Raw genomic sequence first — 21,782 nt, 5'->3', positions numbered from 1 at the left:
TCTACTGTATTCAGTACTTAACAAAATGTATTTATCAAAACCCACACCATTTAGTGTCCCCAGGGAGAAACTCCCTTGTAAATGTTATACTTATCCCTTCCCGCATTAGGCTTTCTCTTAGGCAGATGAAACCCCCAAAGCAATTGCAAAGTGGTCTTTGTCTCACACTCTCCCTGGCCTCCCTGCTGGAAAGACTACCACATGAGTCCCGGCTCCCCACAGGACCTGTGGGCTGTGGCAGTGATGGTTCGTAACTCCTCCCTTACCATCGATCTGAAATTTAGGGCCCAAGAAATCCCCTTCGGGGATCTCAATCCGGATGCAGGGACAGACCTAAAATCTTTCTGGGTAGCATTTGGACGGTAGCCTGCAGTTGGTAAAGCCTTCCGGAATTTGCTGTTCGGAGGCTGAAATATCTAAGAGGCCAAGCCGGGAGACTGACATGGTGCTTACCTGACAACTGTCGGTGCCTCCAGCCAGATTCCCAGCACAGAGCTCTGTCGATTTGACTCTTCCATTCAGATACTCATAGCGATTACACACCTTGTTCTCAATCACAGGCAGCTGCGCTTCCTTGAGGAGCCCCGCGCCAAAGGTGCCTGTGTTTACAAAGATCAAAGAAATGGTTATACGGGATCCCCAACGTGGCCACAAGGGGACACCTTCCAGAACAGCAGAGCAGCAGTGGCAGGCCTCGTTAGTCCATGAGGCTGTATAAAGCAAGTCGTCAGTTCCAGACACTACCGGAATGCTTTTCATTTTAACCTTGAAGGTACAGATATTATGTAAGATTTCATGTTCCCAAGACCTGGATTTAATAATCTGGAATTAATATTTCTTGATGGTGTCTGGGGATACGTGTTATTTTTGTTTAACTATGAAGAAATATTGTGGGGGGCACCTGGTTGGCTCAGTTGGTTAAGCATCTGCTCTCAGCTCAGAATCAAGCTCCCCAGGGTCCTGGGATCAAGCCCCACATCAGGCTCCCTGCTCAGTGCTCCCCTTACTTGTGCTCTCTAGCCCTCACTCTGTCAAATTAATAAATTTTTTTTAAATATTTTTCAACATGTAAAGAGAGATTGAGAAATGTGTTACTATAACATCTATTCATTTTCAGTCTCTTTTAGATGATTTTTTCTTCTACTTATATGGCAAGATTTTATATCCTGATTGTTTTCACACAATGCTATATAGTAAGGGCCTTTCTAGAATGCTGCAATCTTCATAATCAGTATTTAATGGGGGAATGACTGCTTCAGGAGTGGGGATTTCCTTTTAAGGTTAGGAAAGTGTTCTGCAAACAGGGGTGGTGGTTGTACAACACTGAGACTATACTAAATGCCACTGAGCCATACAGGCAGTCCAGTTTGCCCATGATCACCCAGCAAGTCTGCAGAGGAGCTGGGATTTGCACTTGGGTCTGTGACATCATTGCCCAATTCTTCACTCCCCTACTCCCAGGCTCCTACAGTGGCTTCCAACTTCCCACGTCTTTGTTCATGCATTTTATTTATATTCCTTAATATTTTCTTAGCTCTGAGTTCCCATAAATTATATAGACATATTTAGGGCTCCCAGTGAACATTGCCAAATTATTTCCTAAAAAGGTATGACAGCATAAAATTTCACTAGAAAAAAAAAGGCCACATCACCCCCCATGTCTGAGTATTTAATATTTTTTAAATACCTGCTAATATAATAGGTGGAAATTATCCAAGTTCATTTCCTAATTTGCTTTCCCAATTAGGAAAAGTAAACATTCTCCTATGTATTTAGTTTAACTGTGGTATTTGTTCTTTTAGGAAAAACTGCCTTTTTTTTTTTTTTTTTTTCCACTTTGGCAAATCAAAATGGAACACTTGCAAAATAGCCAGAGGAAATGCTGCTTTCCCAGACAGACACCCCCGGGCATATCTCCATGTTTTCACAAATAATCCCATTTTCCAATTTTGCAAGCCCAACTTTAATGCATTCTGCAAAAAAAAAAATCTTTGCCAGCATGGAACGGCCAAGGGATGCGGTGCTATTTCTTCTCCAAAGACTTTGAATACATTTGGAAAGCTGTCTTCAGTTCGGAAAACTTGGCATTCGCTCTGGAGTTGACAGAAACACGTAGGAGGACCCCCATTTTGGAGGGAGAGGCTTGCCCTAGGGCCTGAGGAAGCACTGGGTTGGGAGTGCATGACTTGAGTAGATGCGTGCAGGGACCAGCCTTCTCAGAATCTTCTGCTGCGAGTTCATATATCCAAGTGTCTTGCTCCTGCATCTGCTTTCTGAGCAAGAAAATAGATCCTGATGCTGGTGACAAAATCCACCGGGAGTGGACAGGAAGTGGTGTGGTCTGTGCGGAAGTGCTGCCATCGTGTGGCCGCAGTGGAGACGGCAACTCCAAGGGCCGGGAGGCTGAAGGTGACCCGGCGATGGAGCCCTAATTTCAGGGCCGGTGGGGAGCAGGAAGCAGGAGCTCTGACGCCGCCCCGGACGGCTGATGAGGGGCTAACCTGAATGAGCCCCTGGCCCTGGACGTTTACCTTGCTTGGAAATATCAAAGTCAGGGAAAGCCTGCAGACCAAATGGGAGGACAGGCCAAGCTTTAGCTCACCGAGAAGCTGAGAACACTGATCTGATGTGACTATTGCCAAAAGATCCATAAGACCTGACTTCTGCTTCGGGATTCCTCCCCGTTCAGTGAACGTACTGAGAACGGTCTTCTCCCTGTGGCTGCGAGGGGGAGGCCAGGGTCGATGGGGGAGCACAGTATAGGTCAGTAGTTTGCAAAGTGTGGGTGGAACAGAGGAACGGGCGGACAGAAGGAACGGCAGATGGGCTGTGAGGGGTCAGGCCCCCCGGGGTTCAAGGTCCAGCTACACACGGGCTGTAGGTGTACGTGTGCTTCCCAGGACACTGCCCTGCCCGCCTTAGAGCCTCGGATCCCTCATTTGCAAAATGGGAACAAACATATCAAAGTCACAGGGGTCTGTGGTGTTTAAATTTGTTTTGAGTGTGAAACACTGGCAGGGCCCATCACCTCCACACGGATAGCGCCATTTGCGATGTTCCCCTTCACTTCTTGATGCTCACAGCCCCTGAAGTGCAGAGAAGGGGCCGGGGGAACGTGCAAAATCCGGGAGGTGAGGTTTTACAGATGCAGGAAAATACGGAGAGGAAGACAGATTTAAAGTGATTCAGACCAGGAGTTTTAAACCTTTTTTTAAAACCACAAGACCTGTCTTGAAATGAAAGCGAAAGCAAAAGAATAACGTGCAGACCCCAGTTTGAAAACCCAGGCTTTACACAAGACTTTCTTCCAGGCCAAATGGCACAAAGAGGTAAGGTGACGGGTCCGGTTTGCCCAGCGAGCGGCAGGGGCCCAACTACTTCTCAGAGCTCCCGACTCCCCTTCTGTGCCCTCACCAGCACTTCTGAGAAAGCGCGGCAGAGATGGAAGACATCCTCACAACATTTCGAGGCCTGAGTCTGATGGGGTGCAATTACTATGAGGGCCTAGTGCAGAGAAGATGGGGTTCCCCAAAAGTTATTAGGGGTGCTAATGCAGGACCATGCGTGAAGGTTTCCCCTCTCACATACACCCCAGCAACCAATACGAAAACCATCCTAGGGCTGGGACCCTTCTTCCTTTCCCCTAGCTGTCATTCTGTCCCACCACCGACAGCCTCTCCACACATGTGACAGGCATGTGGGTATCTGGGGAGACGAGCTTCACAGGAACTCGTGTTTCACACTGTGTCTGAGAGCTCGGTATGGCCAACTTCACATGGAAAATAACCGAATGGCCTCAATTTGTAGGCTTGCTTCAGAACTTACATGGGGATGTGATATTAACATTGAATTTATGGGCCAACAGTCTCAGAGAAACACTACCCCATCCCTCACCCATGTCCCTTAATGACTGATTACGGAGACTTAGGCAGGACCCCAGCCGAAGCTGGGAGAGGCGGACCTCACCCCTAGCAGACATTTGCACACACGGACATGATCTCAAGGAGACTAAACCAGTTCCTGTGAGAGTCACGGGATTGATCTCACCTTGGGTTTCTCCCCAGCCAGTGATGTAGCACAACGTCCGGTCAGCGACCACGTAATTGGCGGATGGCAGACAAGCTGGGATCACCTTCGAGGTGATGATGGCGGGGCTGAAAGAGAATGATCCAGGGTTCCAGGGGCCTGCCCCACCACGGCGCTTCTGCCATCCACCCGCTGGTCGCTCCCAACAGGGTGCCACGGCGCCCGTGTTCTCTGCGCCTTGTTGACTCACCCAAATGGGTCTGTTCTCAGAATCGCTGTTCATTTTGCTTTCTCTACTGGGACCTGTTTCCAGATATCACTAACTTTATGTAACATAAGCAAATTCACCATTCTGTCAGACTTAGTAAAATTCTATTTCAACGGGGAAAATAAAAACAAGGACAGGAGGAAGAATTCGCGTGTGTGAACTGCGTGTGGATGTCTCCGTGTGTGTTTGTACTGTCGCTTTTAAGTGCCCTGAAATACGTCCTTTCGCTTGATTTCCACCAAACGCGTTACCGTCCTGAGAGGAGAAATGGCCACCGGCAGGACGTGAAGAATCCTCTGGTTGTGAATGTGTATCTGCTCACCAGTGAACATTAAGCCAGCGTTTCGGGAGTAAGTCTTTCTCCGCACAGGGAAACGAAATCCCGACGCCTTCCCTTCAAGAGCACAGCCAGAATGGGGCCGACCGGCAGAATGGGGCTGAGCCCAGATTTTCCCAGTTCCCCAAAGCCTCGTGCCTTTCATGTCCCCGCCCCCGCCTCCCCCACAACCCTGCGTCGTGCTGCTCTTTCCTCCATAAACCAATGTCTTCACTGATGCTGGGGTGAAGAGCACGGGTGAGCTCGTACCTGCTCAGCTTTATCAAGGCGATGTCCGCACGGGTGGGCTCCAGGAACAGCTTGGATGCCTCTATCTCCTGCACGTCTGATTCGAGATTGAGTTCTCGGTGTGCACCCAGGATGATCTTGTATGAGGCAGGCCTTGAGGATCTAGGAGAAGATGGTGACATTAGAAACAAAATAGCACACCAGCCCCTTCATCAAGTGCCCTTCTGAGTCATAAACATGCAATCTTCTCCCCACTGGGCTAACCACCATCAATGACCTCTGAGGAGCAAGAAAGTGGTTCACTGTTTACCTAAATCTGGCCATGAAGGAATGCCCTTGGGCTGCTTTGGGCCTAACCGCAGAGGAAGAATGAAATCAATAGTGAAGTCAGTACAAGGACAGACACCCATCTCAGGAGAACCAGTGCCCGTCCCAAGGAGCAAGTCTTCCTGCCGTGGACCCAGGCTTCCAAACCTACCGAACTGGGTTTTCCTTCTTTGTTCTCTATAGAAATTCTCCCTTCCTCCCTCATCCGATCTGCCTCAGCCTTCACATCTGTTCCTTGGTCCCGAGGGTCGCTGCCATGGAGGGGAGGAGGAAGGGGAGGGCAGGGCAGGGCGGAGGGCAGGGGACATTGAGGAAGGAGCAGGCCAGGGAGGCAGAGCGTCTTTAAGACAAGCCGTCCTATCCCCTGTCCCCTGGACGTACCTCTCCAGGCAGTGGGCAGCCGTCAGCACCCACTCTGGGGATATTAAAGTCCCTCCACAGAAGTGCTTTCCAAATCTAGAAGAAAAACGTGCCAGAAGTTTAGTTCAAACCTGATGGTATGTTGTACAGAAAGCCAGAAAGAAGAGTTCACTCGATTTGGATAATGTTGATGTTCCCAAAGGAAAAGGCAACCGGCCCATCATCAGGTTGCCCAGAACTTTGGGTTGGACTTCAACAGTGGATTTCCCAGAAGGTCTCATCCTCACCACACTTTAGAGGGTGGGGGAAGGCTCAGACACAGCTTGTCCATAGGAGAGCAAAGTCACGTGGTGGAAACAGGATGCCCACGTCCACGGGTTTGGACTTGCTGGCCTTCAACTCCAACAGAAGTGATCAGCTAAAGATCATCCCCCTGAGGCCTCTTCTATTTTTTTATGAAAAGACCTCTCTGCAAGGCTTGATGAGTCCTTGAGGGAGCCAACGGTGACCCTAAACAGCTGTGATTCCTGGGAGTCTTCTCATTTTACCCTCTTGGTGTGAGCTGCCTTGAATAAAGCCCATAGTAATAGCAGCAGGCAGGGTAATTAGCAGTCAGGAGACAAGAGAACAGCCCAGTTTGGGAAAGACAGAATCTGAAATAGGTAAAAGGTGAAGGCTATACAGCAAGGAGCTAACAAATGAGAAGGTAAAGAAAGGAAAGGCAACTCAACAAAACAAGGACAGCTATAAAGCCCTCCAGCATCTTCAACACTTCTCCAGCGATACTGGGACGGGCTGTCCGTCGCTCCATCTACAGATTTCGACAACAGCCGCCCAGATCAGGGAAACTACTCCAAGGTGGGCTACTGTCAAGAGAGAGAACCTAGAAAAACATAATGTAAAAAATGTTGTGGCATTCCTTCCTCCGAAGATCGACTATCAAAGCAGGTACAGACCCCTGCGCTGTGTGGATCGGACATGGAAAGATGTAGAAAGAAGCATGAAACTAACCATTTCGGGAAATACCGTTACCTTGTTCTAAGGCTGATTTGCCAGGGCCAGGAATGTGGGTTGGCCACGCACCCGCCTACAACCCTTCCGGGACATTTCTTTGGCTCCACCTGGGGCTTCCCGCAATCGAATGAACCAGATGCTGCACCACAAAGTGGAAACAAGAGTCACATTGCAAGAAGGGAAAGCAATTCTGTCACACAACTCAAGAGCAATCAGTGGGCCACGGCCAAAGCACTGAGGTTTCGACATCTCAGAGCCCAAACTGAATAGCGAGATCATTAAGCACATTGAAGGACATTTTATTCTAAGTTTCAAAAGTGACAGTAGACAGCACAGAACCACCTTCCTTCAGGGAAGTCTAAGGACTTCTGTATTATTTGTAGGGGAGTGGGGGGGAGAGGGACTAAGCAGATTGGTGGAAATCAGTGGTAGAGTGGGAGCTCTGCTGAAAGGACCTGACTGATCCCAGTTATTATTCTGACTCATGTGACAGATCTGGGTTCCCGTCTTCATCCCCTCCTCACCTTCTTTGTCATCATGATTGCCCCCTGAACCACATCAAGTTTACTGAAAATCATAGTTGTCATCTCCGCTGAAAGGCACCGTGGGTATTTTTTAATGTGAAGCTCTGTGTGTGCATATATGCACACGTGTGTGTTTGTGTGTAATTGTGTGGAAGAGCTAACCGTCCTGAACGTCTCTCAGCCAGCTTCTGGACAGGACTTCCAGGAGCTTCCCAAGACTAACTCAATGCTCCGGGGATGACCAACATTCACTTAGCTTATGCTCTACCTACCTCCTACCTTCCCACCTAGACAATAGGGGTCGTGCCCCATCTTTGGTACCCCGCACTCATGCCCAAACAGCTCCAGCCTCTAGAAGGCTAGAGTATCTGGTGGTGGCCAAGAGCTGCCCCCGGGGAAGTTACTGTACTTCTCCTCCATGGGAATCGAAGAGTGTCAGCCCAGCTGCGGTGCCCGTGGCAGGAATGTCAATCCTGTCAAGCAGGCAGCCTGTCCAACACGGAGAACCTGGCCGCGATGAGGCAGCAAGGTGTTCCAGAAGGGGCAGAGCTGAGGATTGGGAGTGACCAGCTGAAGGGGAGGCACTAACCCCACTCAGGGCCTTTCAAATGAAGGGGCCACCAAGAGAGCTTCTACGGAACAGAGAACAGCCACTCAAGAAGGATTCAGCGGTTACACTCACCCTAAATCCAGACAAGGAGCCAAGTGAAGTCTTGCCCATCACCCTGGCCTCCCCTTCCTCCCCAGTGCTCTACCCAGGGGTGGCCCAAGTGCAAACCCTGCCAAGTGGCTCCTGGCCTCTCCCCCACCATACCCCAAACTCCTCCCCGACCACCTCTGCTGGCTTGTCTACACTGCCTTTGCAGCTCAAGCTTCTCCCTCCCTCGCTCTAGCCCCTCCACATGGCAGACAAAAGCATCTGCAACCAAGCTGTGCAAAAGAGAAGACCAGCCTGGTTCTCTGTAACCAAGACAAGTTCTCTTTGCGAAGACAGGTCAGCAAAAAAGTAACACAGGGTCCAAATCGAAGCGGCTTGCATCGTTCTCCAGAAGTACCCATGGATTTGTTATTCTGAACTTTTCTCCTTTCCAGAAAATCTCAAGAGAAATGAGGAAAGAACCCAGACACGTTTTCTCTAAGTTCTGTGGGTAAGGTATGGGTCACGAATAGTAATCTTAGGATAAAGGAGATTTGGGGCTTAGTGAAAATCGACATTCCTTCTCACTGAATTCTCAGGTTGACAATTTATAGGTTTACAACGTACATTATACACTCAGCTGATTCATGGTGTTTGTGTATTTTCTGACTTCTCAAGCGCTGAAAGGGAGAGCTTTCGATCCAGGACTTCCGATTTGTTTCTCAGGCATCCCCCACGGGACACGGAGAGCTCGGTGAGAGCATCCTGGGGCCGACGGGATCACCTGTTTGCTCTTGTGGAGGACTGTGTATTTACGTTATTTAAGGTGTCAGGGAAGGGGGACTCCCTAGTAACTGGAGCCACCAGGAGGACAGATCCAAGAGGCCCGTGAGGAAGAGAGGGCAGCCCAGCTGAGGTGCTCAGTGTTCAGCTCTCCTTCTGCAAATCCGTATCTGGGAGGTGCTGCTGCATTTATGTGAGAAGTCATTTCCTTACACAGAGGAAGGCAACTTACCACACTGGGGGATATCACAGTAGTCAAAAAGCTTCCTCGGATTCATCGTGTAGCACCAAGGACCATTGACATCACCATCAGGATTACGGCAGTACTGGGGGGGAAAAAAAAAGACAGGTGTATAGGACACCAGGCGCAGGGGACAGAGAAGGGCAGAGAAGGTGTTCTGACAACATGCCCCTGCTGTCTGTAGAGGATGAAATGTAGCCTTCCCAGTTGTTTGCAGTGGGGGGCAAAGTTACTCTTGCTTTTGACTCAGCTTGTTCAAAGAAGCTGTGGGGGACTCCCCTGGAAAGAGGGGTCCTGAGGGAGGTGACATAAAGGGGCCTCCCCTCCAGCAGCCTGTCAGGGGGCCTCTGAGAGAGCAAGCCAGAGAGGACCATGGGCCATGGCTGACTCGTCTTGTCCCTGGTTCCCATCAGCCATCTACTCCCCAGTGACACTGGTTCGCTCTTGCTTCAGAAATTGTTCCCAAGAACTGCGCACACTCCATGGGTCCAGCCACGGGAAGACAATGTCTCCCTTTTCGTTTCCTATACGTACCCCCCAAGTAAACCATCAGATTAGCGGAAACCCTACTGCGTGGAGTCCACATGGCCCATCCATATCCTTTTCTAGAAAAATTTGACTAAAAGGTCATGAAGGTCATCCTTGACTAAGAACGCAGACGACAAACACCAGAAACTAGAAACAGCACACGGTACTAAACATTGGCAGGGAATGCTCCAAACGCAAACAAAACGAGGAGCCCGAGGCCAGCAGTCATGGGCAGGAGGTCTCCTGGCCGTGCAACCACAGTCGCCAAGCGGATGCCAGTTCCACGGAGGCTTGTTCCCGAGCCCTCCCCCAACCCCCTCTGCCGCCACCAAGGACTGGTCTGGGCCGCCTTGCCGTGACACGGGGCTAATTCTGTTTGCAAAGATTGGTCAGCAAGAGGCAAAAGAGAGTTCCAGTCAAAGCGGCTTACGTTTTTCTCCAGACCTGCCCGTGGGTTTGTCTCCGGAGTGAAAATACTGTGACTGTGGGGCTCCTGGGCAGCCCACTCCTGGCAGGGGACGCCCAGAACCGTGGTAGCCTTCTTGCCCCGGTACCCTCTGCCGCTCCCAAACATGCAGTCTGCGGAAGGAAGGAAAACTGGGTGGCGATTGTCTGACACAGACCAGGACGCTGGGGAGCCGCGGCAGCCGCGCTCGGACTCTCAAATGACAGTGTCTGCGGTCACAGCCTGAGAGCACAAGTGACCAGAAAACGCTACTGCCTGGGAAATAATCGCCAAGGCAAGATGTTAGCATAGAAATTCTGACCGGGACACGAAGACAGTCACTTTGATAATGAGCGGAGTGTAAGTCAGAGCCCCCGGAGGAGTCGCCTCAAACAGACGCCGCTGGGACCAGCCGGGTGACCGCGAACGCCTCACCCTCAACATGGGTGGGGTAAAAAGAGCAAATTGAAGAGAATTTTTTATAAAAGATAGTATTTTGGCTAGAGCTGTGCTGTGAGTTTCCACCCTTTGGGGTGAAGGGGCTCATGGAGAGGCATCTGGGGCTCCTTCTCCAAGCCCATCCCTCGCCCTAAGCTCGGGAAAGGGGGCTTCCCCAAGTCCCCTCAGAGAACATGCTGTGCGTCCCCTAGGGGGACCCAGGGCACCAGTGCTCTGACAGCCATCTGGAAAATCCAAAACGCAAACGCTGGGTCGGCTAGCCTCTCTGCCAAGGGCGGGGGCTGTGCTGGGCAGCGGGCAACCCCGGAGCTTGCCAGGACGGGGGTAAGGGGGTTACCTCCATGCCAAATGTGGGGCAGGCACAGGGGAGAACCATGGCTTGGTCGTCCCAAGTCTTACCTAGGAGGGACACCCAGATGGGCACAGAGCCCACAGTCTCACCAGGAGAGAGCAAAGAGATTTGGCACATTCAAAACCAAATCCAGCATTTCTAGTTCTCCACAGGGGAGGCAAGGATTTGATGTTCTAGCCGTGCCGGCCCCCCGCTGCCGTGATCAGCCTCTCCAACCACTCAGGCTCAAACTGTAGCCATCGCTCAGAACCGGTTCGTTTTCAAGTCCTAAAAACGCAGCCCACCCACGTGCCACCAGCCACCGCGGCTCTGGCTCCCCCAATGGCACCCGAGGCTTGCCTCCATGTGGCAGACTCTTGGGGGGCGGGGCGGGGGCGCTCTCCCTCCATAACGTGGTCCACCCCTTATCATCCCGATGCCCACGTGTCGACAGGTCTGGTCACGGACTTCCCACCTGACTCAGAAGGGTCATTTCCACTCGGAGCTTGGGGCACCGTCGGGGAGTGGGTGTCACTCGCTGCTGTGTCTAAGCACTTCTTCAAGTTACAGAACTCCCAGCGGACCGATGGGTCAGTGGTGTAACACCAGGGGCTTTTGTCACCGTCTGGATTTCTGCAGTAGTTCATGGTCAAGCCGCTGTAAATTCCACAACACAGGCCATGAGAAGTGCAGACCTTCTGGAGCATCCCCGCACCCGCACATTTTGTTATAACAGAGGGTCAATAAGTGACTTGGAAATATTTCCATTAAAGAGACCATGGGTACCAATTCTTATATAATGTGACCACCACAGACGGTTCTCAGCTTCTAAACAACTGGGGACATTTGAAACAGATTCTAATTTTTACTTAAAACATCAAAACTAGTATGAGCTCCATATAAAAACTGAGATAGTATAAAAATGTGTAAATGAAAGTACCCGAATGTCTTCCTTTCCCTGGGCGTGGGACATACCTTCTACAGGAATGACCAATATTGAATTTAAAGTGCACGTTTTACTTTTTTTTCTATGCACGTTCCTCTCTCGCTCGCTTGCTCGCTCGCTCTCTGTATGAGTACACAGAGCTGTCTAAGTTGGAATTAAAACTTATTTCCCATCACATGCCAGTGTGATGCCTCTCTCAGACCACTCCGCTCCATCCACTGACCCCCAACGTTGCTAAAATGCTGTGCACTTAGCATGAACTGTAAATATCCCATCAGGTAGGTTTGCGTTTTGAAAGACTTATGGAAGCTTGCCTGGGAAACCAGCTCCCAGGCAGGACGTGTTTCTGAAGGACACCTTCCGGGGACATGAGAGGGGAGGGGGCAGCACGGGGAATCCAGCCTCCCCTCCCTCCATACCCTGCTTCGCTGCAGCCACATAGGATGGAGGAATGCGGATGTCACTAGAGGAGGAATAATGGGGGACATGTGGGTGCACAAGAGGGGCTGAGACTTACGGGAAACTTGCCTCTTCTAGAACCTCATATAAATAGACTCACATAGTGCATACTCTTCTGGCCCTGACTTCTTTCTTTAGTGAGACTTTTGAGCTTCATCTGTGCTATTTGAGAGTATCAGTAGCTTGTTCCTTTTTATTGCTGAATAGTATTCCATTGTATGACTATAACCCCAACGACTGATTCACTTTCTTATTGATGGACCCTGAAATCAATCTTCAGTTTTGGGCTATTATGACTAAAGTTGCCATGAATATTCTGGTAGGTATTTTTGTGGACCCGTGTTTTCAATTCCCTTGGGTCAGTATTCAGGGACGGGACTGCAGGTATTTTAGGGTAGAGCATGTGTCTGCTTTTGGAATGTTCTTTTCTCTGTTTGTGTATCTTTCTGCCAGTACCTCTGTGTCTTCATCACTGTACTTTTATAGTTAAGTCTTTGAATCAGGGTGGGTAAGTCCTCCCTGATAGATTGTTTTGGTGAGTCTAGGTCCTTTGCATATAGATTTTGTTTCTTTTTCCGAAAAGAAAAAAAAGAAAGAAAAAAAGCTACAGGAATTTTGCTCGAATGTAGGCTAAATCCAAAATCCAATTTGGTAAGAATTAATATTGACTCTTTAAAGCCATAAACAGTGTATCTTTATTTATATCTTTTAAATTTCTCTCAACAACATTTTGTAGTATGTAGCATGTAGTTCTTGTATACACTTTGTTAAATTTATCATTAAATGCTTTGGTTTTCATACCACTGTCAATGATATTGTTTTAAAAATTTTCTTTTCTAACTAGTTATTTCAGGTGTACAGAAATACAATAGATTTTTGTATGTTGACATTTCATATCCTTTTGCATCTTTTGATTTTACAAAATTCACTTATTTGTCCTTAGGATTCTGTATCTATTCATGTAGTTGTCTATGAATAAAGACAGATGTACTGATTCCTTTCTAAACTTCAGGCTCTTTATTTCTTTTCCTTGTTCCCAATCTTACAGAGAAAGTGTTCATCTTTCCTCATTAATATATTAGCTGGAAGATTTTTACAGATGGTGTTGATCAAACTGAAGAAGTTCCCTTCTATTCCTAGTTTGCTAAGACTTTTTAAAATCATGGATGAGTGTTAAATTTTGTCTAATGTTCTCCTTTATCTATTGATATAACCATATGACTTGTCACTTTTATTCTGTTAACATGTTGTATTAAGTTGACTGTTGGTAAATGTTAAAACAACCCTGCATTCAATTCACTAATTTTTGTTAAGTTTTTTTGTCTACATTCACAACAGAAAGTACCCTCGTTTCTTGCAATAATTCTTGTGTACTTTTTGTATCTCAGTTTTTTGGGCCTCACAAACTGAGTTGAAAAGTATTCCCTCCTCTTCTATTCTCTGTATTGTTTCCTTCTTAAATATTTGATAAAATTTGAAAACTCTACTGCTTCATTGAACTTCTTGAGCCTGTAAGTTTATAATTTTCTTCCTATTTGGAAAAATTTCAGCCATCATTGCTTCAAGTAATTTTTTCTATTTCAGTTATTTTTTTCTCCTTCAGGGACTTGATTTAAACATGTGTTAGACCTTTTGATATTTTTCCAGAGATCCCTGAAGTTCTGTTTATCTTCTTTCAGTCTTTGTTTTGATTTTGTGCTGCAGGCTGTACAGCTTATACTGTATTATTTTCAAGTTAACCTTTTCTTCTGTCATGTCTAACCTGATGGGAAGACCATCCAGTGAATTTTTCATTTAATATATACTTTAAAAAATCCTGTCTTTTCCATTTGGCCATTTTATAGCTTTCTTTTCTCTTTAGAAAATCTAATTTTCTCTTTTATATTCATATTTTCCTTTAAATCCTTGAATATAATTATTCTATCTTTTTAAATTTCTGGCTGCTAATTCCATCATGTCTATCATTTCTGGGTCTGCTTGTTTTGAGTGATTTTTCTCTTGACTCTGGAAACATTTAATGATCTTTGTATGTCTGGTAATTTTAAAATTTGTAGATGCCACATGACTGAGTGACTGGATTTTGTTGTTTTCCTCTAAGGAGAGTTGAGTTTATGTGTGACAAGCAGTTAATTTACTTACAGATTATTCTGATCCTTTTAGGATTGCTTCTAAGCTTTGCTAGAAGCTGTTTCTAGAGTAGTAGAAGGTGTTTTTAGAGTGGTCTTTATTTTAGGAATACACTAATTCTACTCCTGAAGTGTGACTCTTTAAAAGTCTCTACTGAATGCTTATGGTATCCCATGAGGTCTCTACTCTCTGTCAGAATCTCAAATCTCTGAATACAGAGTCTCGCAATGCTGTGTAGGTTCTGTAATTCCTGTTTATCTCACCACTCTCAGTTGTTCTTTCCTCAGTAACTGTTCTTTGTCCTGTGAACCTTGTGGAATCTCTCTCTATGTGTGTGTGTGTAAGTGTGCGTGTGTGTGTGTGTGTGTATACCTTTATATTCAGCCACAGATTTAAGAAGAGCTGTGCATATTTTTTGAGCTTCTTCTCTGCACAGTTGTGTTCTTCTTATTATTTATTATTATTACCCACCCTATAAAATCCCAGCTGCCTCAGTAAGCCCAATTAGTAATTTGCTACTAGTAATTTATTTCTCCTTCTAAAAGTTCTCAGTCCTGTGATACCTGTTGTCCATCATATGGACAGCTTATCCTCTACATTTTATAAATGTTTATGGAAGAAATGCTGGTCTTTGTCCATCTACCTGTCCAGTTTGCCTATCAGCATCTGTGTACTTCCTGACACTCATCTGCCCTCCTGCTTTTGCGCTTCATGTCCTGGCAACTCTTACCACTGACAATAACTCATGCTCAAGACCCATGTGTCAAGGCACCTGGGTGGCTCAGTGGGTTAGGCCGCTGCCTTCAGCTCAGGTCATGATCTCAGGGTCCTGAGATCGAGTCCCGCATCGGGCTCTCTGCTCGGCAGGGAGCCTGCTTCCTCCTCTCTCTCTGCCTGCCTCTCTGCCTACTTGTGATCTCTCTCTGTCAAATAAATAAATAAAATCTTTAAAAAAAAAATAAAAAGACCCATGTGTCAATACAACTTAAGTGAAATGTACTAGATGATATACATTTTTTTCAAGCATATATATATATATCTGTGATCCAATGACAAACACATACTTCTCTTCAGAGGTTACAGTTTGGAATGATAAAATCCCACAGTTCAAAGATTGTACTGATCTTTACCAGGGCTGTGGAATGGTACCGTTTCTGGTCATGAAGTTTTTGGTCATTTGTTCTCCTGAGCTTTCCGCTAGCATGTACTCAACACCTCTATACATCTCCTCTTTCTCTCACAAAAGTACCAGGAAAGATAGCCAGTCTCTAACTTCTCTTTTTTCAGAGCTTTTGCTCAAAAGCAAAGTGCCTAAGACATTTTGCCTCACATTCTGGAGTCAAGAGAAATTTGGTTCTAAGAAGTTAGTTTAAAGCGTGGACCTCCTCACAGAAATTTAGGTTGGCTATTGTTCCTCTCAAGGTTAAAAGCAAAGACATACGCATCTGGGAAGTGTTGTGGGGTCTTCTCATGTCGGTGCGGTGTCATAGACGACCAAGACTGACATTTCTTTCCTGTGACAGTAGTGGATGATGTGCCTCGGTAACTCTGTCCATTACCGTGGTAGCACTCCTGGACCACAGGAGTTTGTTCAGGTGGTACTGAAGCAGAAACAGAAAGTAATCAACTAAGTAATGACTAGAACAGAGATAGGTAAAGCAACTGATGACACCAAAAGAACAGTAGTCTCTGGGAATTAACTCTGCTTTCTTTTCCATATTGGTAAGCAAATGGACTTGCAAAGAAAGAAACAGCTCAATCACACTACAGAACTTTAGTCACCTAACTTTTCTTGTAAATATTTCATTTAAAACTCAAGGAAAAACACATGGATCAGAGTGCTCATAATTGGAAATTGCACTCATGTGCAAGTTCCTGCATATGGATGTCTACTGGGTATTCCTGAGAACAACTGGGAAGGAGCTCGGAAGTACATTCAGTGGTGCAGGCTGCATGTAGCAATTGGTTCCAGTGGGAGGCAGAAACGAGATCTTTTTGTGTTTTCTCACAAAAGGGAAAGCCTTTTCTTTTTCTTTATTTTTTTTTTAAGATTTTTATTTATTTACTGGGAGAGAGGCAGTGAGAGAGAGCATGAGCGAGGAGAAGGTCAGAGGGAGAAGCAGATTCCCTGTGGAGCTGGGAGCCCGATGCGGGACTCGATCCCGGGACTCCAGGATCATGACCTGAGCTAAAGGTAGTTATCCAACCAACTGAGCCACCCAGGCGTCCTGGAAAGCCTTTTCTTTTCTTCTCTTTTTTTTAAAGATTTTTATTTATTTGACAGAAAGAGACACAGAGAGAAAGGAAACACAACCAAAGGAAGTGGGGGAGGGAGAAGCAGGCTTCCCACCAAGCAGAAAGCTCGATGTGGGACTTGATCCCACGATCCTGGGATCATGACCTGAGACAAAGGCAGACGCCCAAGGACTGAGCCACACAGGTGCCCCAAGCCTTTTCTTATATACAAAGCCAAAGCCTTAAGCTGTTAGGAGGATGGGTCAGGAAACAGGTCTACATTCAAGAGTGCAGACAAAATATCCTTTGCTTCTGAGAGAGGGATAGAGGCAAAAATCTATTCCTCTAGAGGAGGGCCCAGGAATTCTTTAGCCAAGATCCTTCACTGACACAGAGCAGAAGTCTGCTACTCTTCTCCTTAAGAACCACCACAGATACAAGTTAGAATTTAGTTCTATGGAAAGAAGTGGGAAGAACATTAAGAAAACACTGCCTTTGGGGCGCCTGGGTGGCTCAGTGGGTTAAGCCGCTGCCTTCGGCTCAGGTCATGATCTCAAGAGTCCTGGGATCGAGCCCCGCATCGGGCTCTCTGCTCAGCAGGGAGCCTGCTTCCTCCTCTCTCTCTGCCTGCCTCTCTGCCTACTTGTGATCTCTCTCTGTCAAATAAATAAATAAAATCTTTAAAAAAAAAAAAAAAAGAAAGAAAACACTGCCTTCAAAGCCCAGGTATATCGAGCCCATCTAAGACAGCAGGGAAATCAGGAAAGTAGAGACTGCTTACTGCCATCAAAAGATTAACAATGAGAAATAAGAAAAAGCAGTCTGTCATGAAAATCTGGTTTAGAGCAAGACTGCTTTGTGGTGCAAGCATTCAGTGACTGCTGAAAATTGAGACTGACTTAGGAATCCTAAGAAAACTCTTGAGCACCTCCAAACAGTACGCTAAGGAATGTGAAGGAGTGTGAAGGGGAAATGAGAAATGAGATGCCTACTTTAAAAAAAAATGCAGTTGAAGTAAGTAAAGCAGAGAGAGTCAATTATCATATGGTTTCACTTATTTGTGGAGCATAACAAATAGCATGGTGGACATGGGGGGGGTAGGAGAAGGGATTTGGGGGAAATTGGAAGGGGAGGTGAACCATGAGAGACTATGGACTCTGAAAAACAATCTGAGGGGTTTTAAGTGCTGGGGGGGGTGGGAGGTTGGGGGAACCAGGTGGTGGGTGTAAGAGAGGGCACGGATTGCATGGAGCACTGGGTGTGGTACAAAAACAATGAATACTGTTATGCTGAAAATAAATTAAAAATAAATTTTTTTAAAAATGCAGTTCATTCACTGACTAGATTGACTTAACCCACACAACATGCTTATAAAAGGAGGGTTTCCATTTCAAAGTGGAAGTAATATTAACTGTAATCTCTGCTATTCTGCCACACATCACGTCCAGTATTTGATGAAAAATCAGAAGACATACCAAAAAAAGAAACAGAAATCAATAGAGTCATATTCAGAGATGACTACAGCAGACTATTAGAGACCATGAGGTATCTATGATAATATCCTGAAGCATTTTACACCAGAGGGGAGCGATATAGATGGATAGGTGAAGAATTTCAGTAGAGATGGAAACTATTAAAACAAAAAAAAAAGGAAAACATGCAAATGGTAGAAATAAAAACCATGGTATTAGAGATGAAGAATTCCTCTGATGGGCTGATCAGCAGACTAGACACAACTGAAAAGATAATCAGTGAATTTGAAAATAGGTTAATAGAAATTACCTAAACTGAAATGCAAAGAGAGAAAAAAAAAGTGGGGGGAGGCGGACTATGACAAACATACAAGAGTAAGAGATAATATGAAAGGGTAACTGTGGTCTAAAAAAAGGAAAACCAAAAAAAAGAGAGCAAGCAAGCAAGGGAAAATAGTTGTATACTAATGGCTGAGAATTTTACAGAAGTAACGAAAATCAACAATCCACAAATTTAAGAAGTTAAGAGAACCTCAAGCAAGATAAACATAAAAAATAAACCAAAAGGGTGCCTGGGTGGCTCAGTGGGTTAAGCCTCTCTGTCTTCAGCTCAGGTCACCATCTCAGGGTCCTGGGATCAAGCCCTGTATCGGGCTCTCTGCTCAGCAGGGAGCCTGCTTCCTCCACTCTCTCTGCCTGCCTCTCTGCCTGCTTGTGACCTCTGTCTGTCAAATAAATACATAAAATCTTTAAAAATAAACTAAAACAGGGACGCCTGGGTGGCTCAGTGGGTTAAAGCCTCTGTCTTCGGCTCAGGTCATGATCCCAGGCTTCTGGGATCGAGCCCCACATCGGGCAGCCTGCTTCCCTCTCTCTCTCTGCCTGCCTCTCTGCCTACTTACGATCTCTTTCTGTCAAATAAATAATAAATAAAATCTTTTAAAAATAATAATAAAATAAACTAAAACAAACAACACATGAGGACATCACAATCAAACTGCTAAAAACCAAAGATGATAGAAAGCCTTAAAGGCAGCCAGAGAAGAAAGAAAAATGAAATACATGGGAACAAAGATAAGATTTCTGGTCAGAAGCTATTTAGAACAGAATATAATGGAATAACATTTTTAAAGTGGTAAAAGGAAAAAATTTTGAACCCAGAATTCTATACCCAACAAAATTACTTTTTTTAACTGAAGGCAAAATGAAGACATTTTTCAAACATACAAATTTGATATTAGCAGCATATCTGTACTACAAAAAAATGTTAAAGGTTAAGGTTTTTTATAGAAGGAATATGACACCAGACAGAAATTTGAATCTCCAAAAGGAAATGAAAAGCATAAAAAATGGTATACATAGATAAATAGATATTTTTAATTTACAATCACTTTGAAATGTGACTATTCAGGCAAAAATAGTATCAATATACTGTGAGATTTATAACATAGTAGAAATAAGCTCTTTGAGAACAGTAGTAAAACATTTTGGAAGAAGGAACAGAAATACGTCTAAGGTTATTACATTCATAGCATCACTTGAAGGTAGAATATGCTAAGTTAAGAATGTATATTCTAAATATTAGAAAAAAAAACCTAAAAACATCAAAAATGGTTTAACTAATAAGCAAAGAGTGCTAATAAAAGAATCAGAAAATACTGAATGAACACACAAAGGCAGAAGATTTAAAAAGGAAAAATGTTCAAATAGGACAAGTCAAAACAAGTTTTAAATCGAATCATATTAACAATTACATTAAATGCAAATGCTAAACATCTCAATTAAAAGGCTGAGGAAAGGGGCGCCTGGGTTGGCTCAGTTGGTTAAGTGACTGCCTTCAGCTCAGGTCATGATCCCAGAGTCCTGGGATTGAGCCCTCCATGGGGCTCCCTGCTCAATGGGGAGCCTGCTTCTCCCTCTCCCTCTGCCGCTCTACCTGCTTGTGTCTCTTGCTCTGTCAAAGAAATAAATAAAATCTTAAAAAAAAAAAAGTTTAAAAAATGGCTGAGGATAAAAAGATCTCATACAAACACTAGTAAACATGGAATTGCAAGGGCTATATTCTTCAGGAAAACTAGACCACAGCAGGCAGTATTTCCAAATACATTACATAATGATAAAGGGGGTCATTTCTTTAAGAAGCTATTAACAATCCTAAATGTCCATATGCCTAAGAGAGTTCCAGAATAGATAAAGCGAAGACCAAAAAGATATGGACGAATGGACAGCCAAAGTTGGAGATGTCACTGTTTATCTCTGTAATCAGTAGAAGAGATTTAAAAAAATAAAAAGAATAAGGATTGAGAAGAGCCAAACCATACTACCCAACCTGTCCTAACTGGCCTTTACAGAACACTCCACCCAACACCAGCAGGGAGACACTCTTTCCAAGAGCACAGGGCGCATTCACCAAGATGACCACATTCTGTACCTTAAAACAAGCCTCAGCAGTGGAACAGAATTGAAACCACAGAAGCAAGTCCTGAACTGTAAGCAAAGCTACGGTTCATTGTGATCCCATAGGATGCCGAAGCTGAGAGCACCCTGGGGCGCTCGGTCGGCTCTCGCTCCCCTCTCTTACCTGCGGCGTCTGAGGGCTCCGAGGTTAATGGAGGGGACTCACAGGACGGAATCCTGCAGTGCTCCCACCTCACCTCGCTGTCGGTTGTGTAGCACCATGGGGCTGATTCTCCATCAGGGTTGCGACAGTAGTTTTCAACCAAATCTCTGAAAAAGAAGTGGTTGTGAGTTTGTCTTTCCAAACAGGCTCAAAGAATAATGGTGCAAGCATGCTTATTCATGGTAAGACTGAGGATGTGTCCCGCCGATTCTGCAGATTTACAAAAACCTAATGACAGGTGGAAACCAAAGAGGAGCAGGATCCCACAGGGTCCACGGAATCACAGCACTGACGCTGTCTGCTGGTAAATGATGGGAATATATGCCTTGACTGTGGGTAGAAGATTTAAAAGCAAAATCAATCTTTTGCTGTGTGCTATGTGCCCCGCTCCATGCTGAAAGCACAATGGGTATTCTCCACACCATGCCTGCCTTAAGGACACATCAGAGCCCTGGAATTGAAGTGTTCTCAAACCGCACTGTGCATTTAGTGGAGAGCTTCTCAGAACATATTGCTGGGACCCACTCCCGAGTTTCTGATTTAGTAGATCTGGACAGGGCCCAAGAATTTGCATTTCTAACAAATTCTGCTGATGCCAATGCGGCTGGTCCGGGGAGTGTTCGAGGAAAATCTTTGAGAATGAGTGTTAGAGGAAAATCAGTGCAAAATTTCACACACACACACACACACACCCCGCCGATGACTTGGCCAGTTTTCATTCCAGAATACTTGGACGTGGGCTCTTCCATGAACAAAACCAAGGCCATATCAGTGGGATTTCACAAACCATTCAGCAGGCAGGGACCAGGACCAGAGGCGGACTTACTTGCAAGGGAAGTTTTCCGGGGTCCTGTTGTGCTTGTGAGGAGTCTGTTCACTCCAGCGCTGACATGTATGTCCAGATACAGTGACGGACACTGTCCCCCGGTAGCTCTCTCCTCTGCCCTTCAGACACTGATATGTTGGGCCAGAGGAGGGTGGCGGTGTCGCTTGGGGGGTAATATATTACAATGAATATTTTTACAGTGAAAAATGCACAGACAGATGTTGTAGGGGAATGGATGCAGGGGAACATCTTCTGCTCCTCCTCCCTTAGATTTTGGGACTTGAAAACTGTCTACTATCTCCAAAAGAAATTAACCTGGTAGAATCTTTGTTTATGAGATCATCTTATGAGGAACTCCTCCTAGGACAAGACCCTGGGAGCAGATGCTTCTTTCTGTATTTTCCCTGCTTAGTTCATCATACATGGTCAGGGTCACATATACCCATGATACAACTTCCTTTGTGATGAATCATAAAGGAGAGGACCCAATAACCTTCAGAGTCCCTAAGGATGATTGTCAGATCAAAGAACAGGAAGCCACCATCAGGGTCTCCTGCATCTTTTTAACTTTTAATCTCTGTCCTTGTCT

At 45.7% G+C, this 21,782-nt stretch overlaps 1 protein-coding gene across 1 annotated transcript in view; it reads right to left on the bottom strand.

The window, feature by feature from the left end:
- The window catches only part of PLG (plasminogen), a 37,731-nt gene that overhangs the window by 1,132 nt on the left and 14,817 nt on the right, over nt 1-21,782 (bottom strand). The window contains exons 8-18 of the mRNA XM_032338547.1: nt 21,194-21,356; nt 20,329-20,474; nt 15,482-15,641; nt 10,984-11,165; nt 9,704-9,852; nt 8,737-8,830; nt 6,579-6,699; nt 5,568-5,642; nt 4,881-5,021; nt 4,048-4,154; nt 454-599 (exon numbers count right to left, since the gene is read on the bottom strand). Coding sequence (XP_032194438.1) covers nt 454-599; nt 4,048-4,154; nt 4,881-5,021; nt 5,568-5,642; nt 6,579-6,699; nt 8,737-8,830; nt 9,704-9,852; nt 10,984-11,165; nt 15,482-15,641; nt 20,329-20,474; nt 21,194-21,356 — 1,484 coding nt within the window. The remainder of the gene's footprint in view (nt 1-453; nt 600-4,047; nt 4,155-4,880; nt 5,022-5,567; nt 5,643-6,578; nt 6,700-8,736; nt 8,831-9,703; nt 9,853-10,983; nt 11,166-15,481; nt 15,642-20,328; nt 20,475-21,193; nt 21,357-21,782) is intronic.

This window comes from Mustela erminea, chromosome 4, assembly GCF_009829155.1.
Source record: "Mustela erminea isolate mMusErm1 chromosome 4, mMusErm1.Pri, whole genome shotgun sequence".
In the NCBI taxonomy this organism is placed as follows: Eukaryota; Metazoa; Chordata; class Mammalia; order Carnivora; family Mustelidae; genus Mustela; species Mustela erminea.
This window is presented reverse-complemented; position numbering and strand designations above follow the sequence as displayed.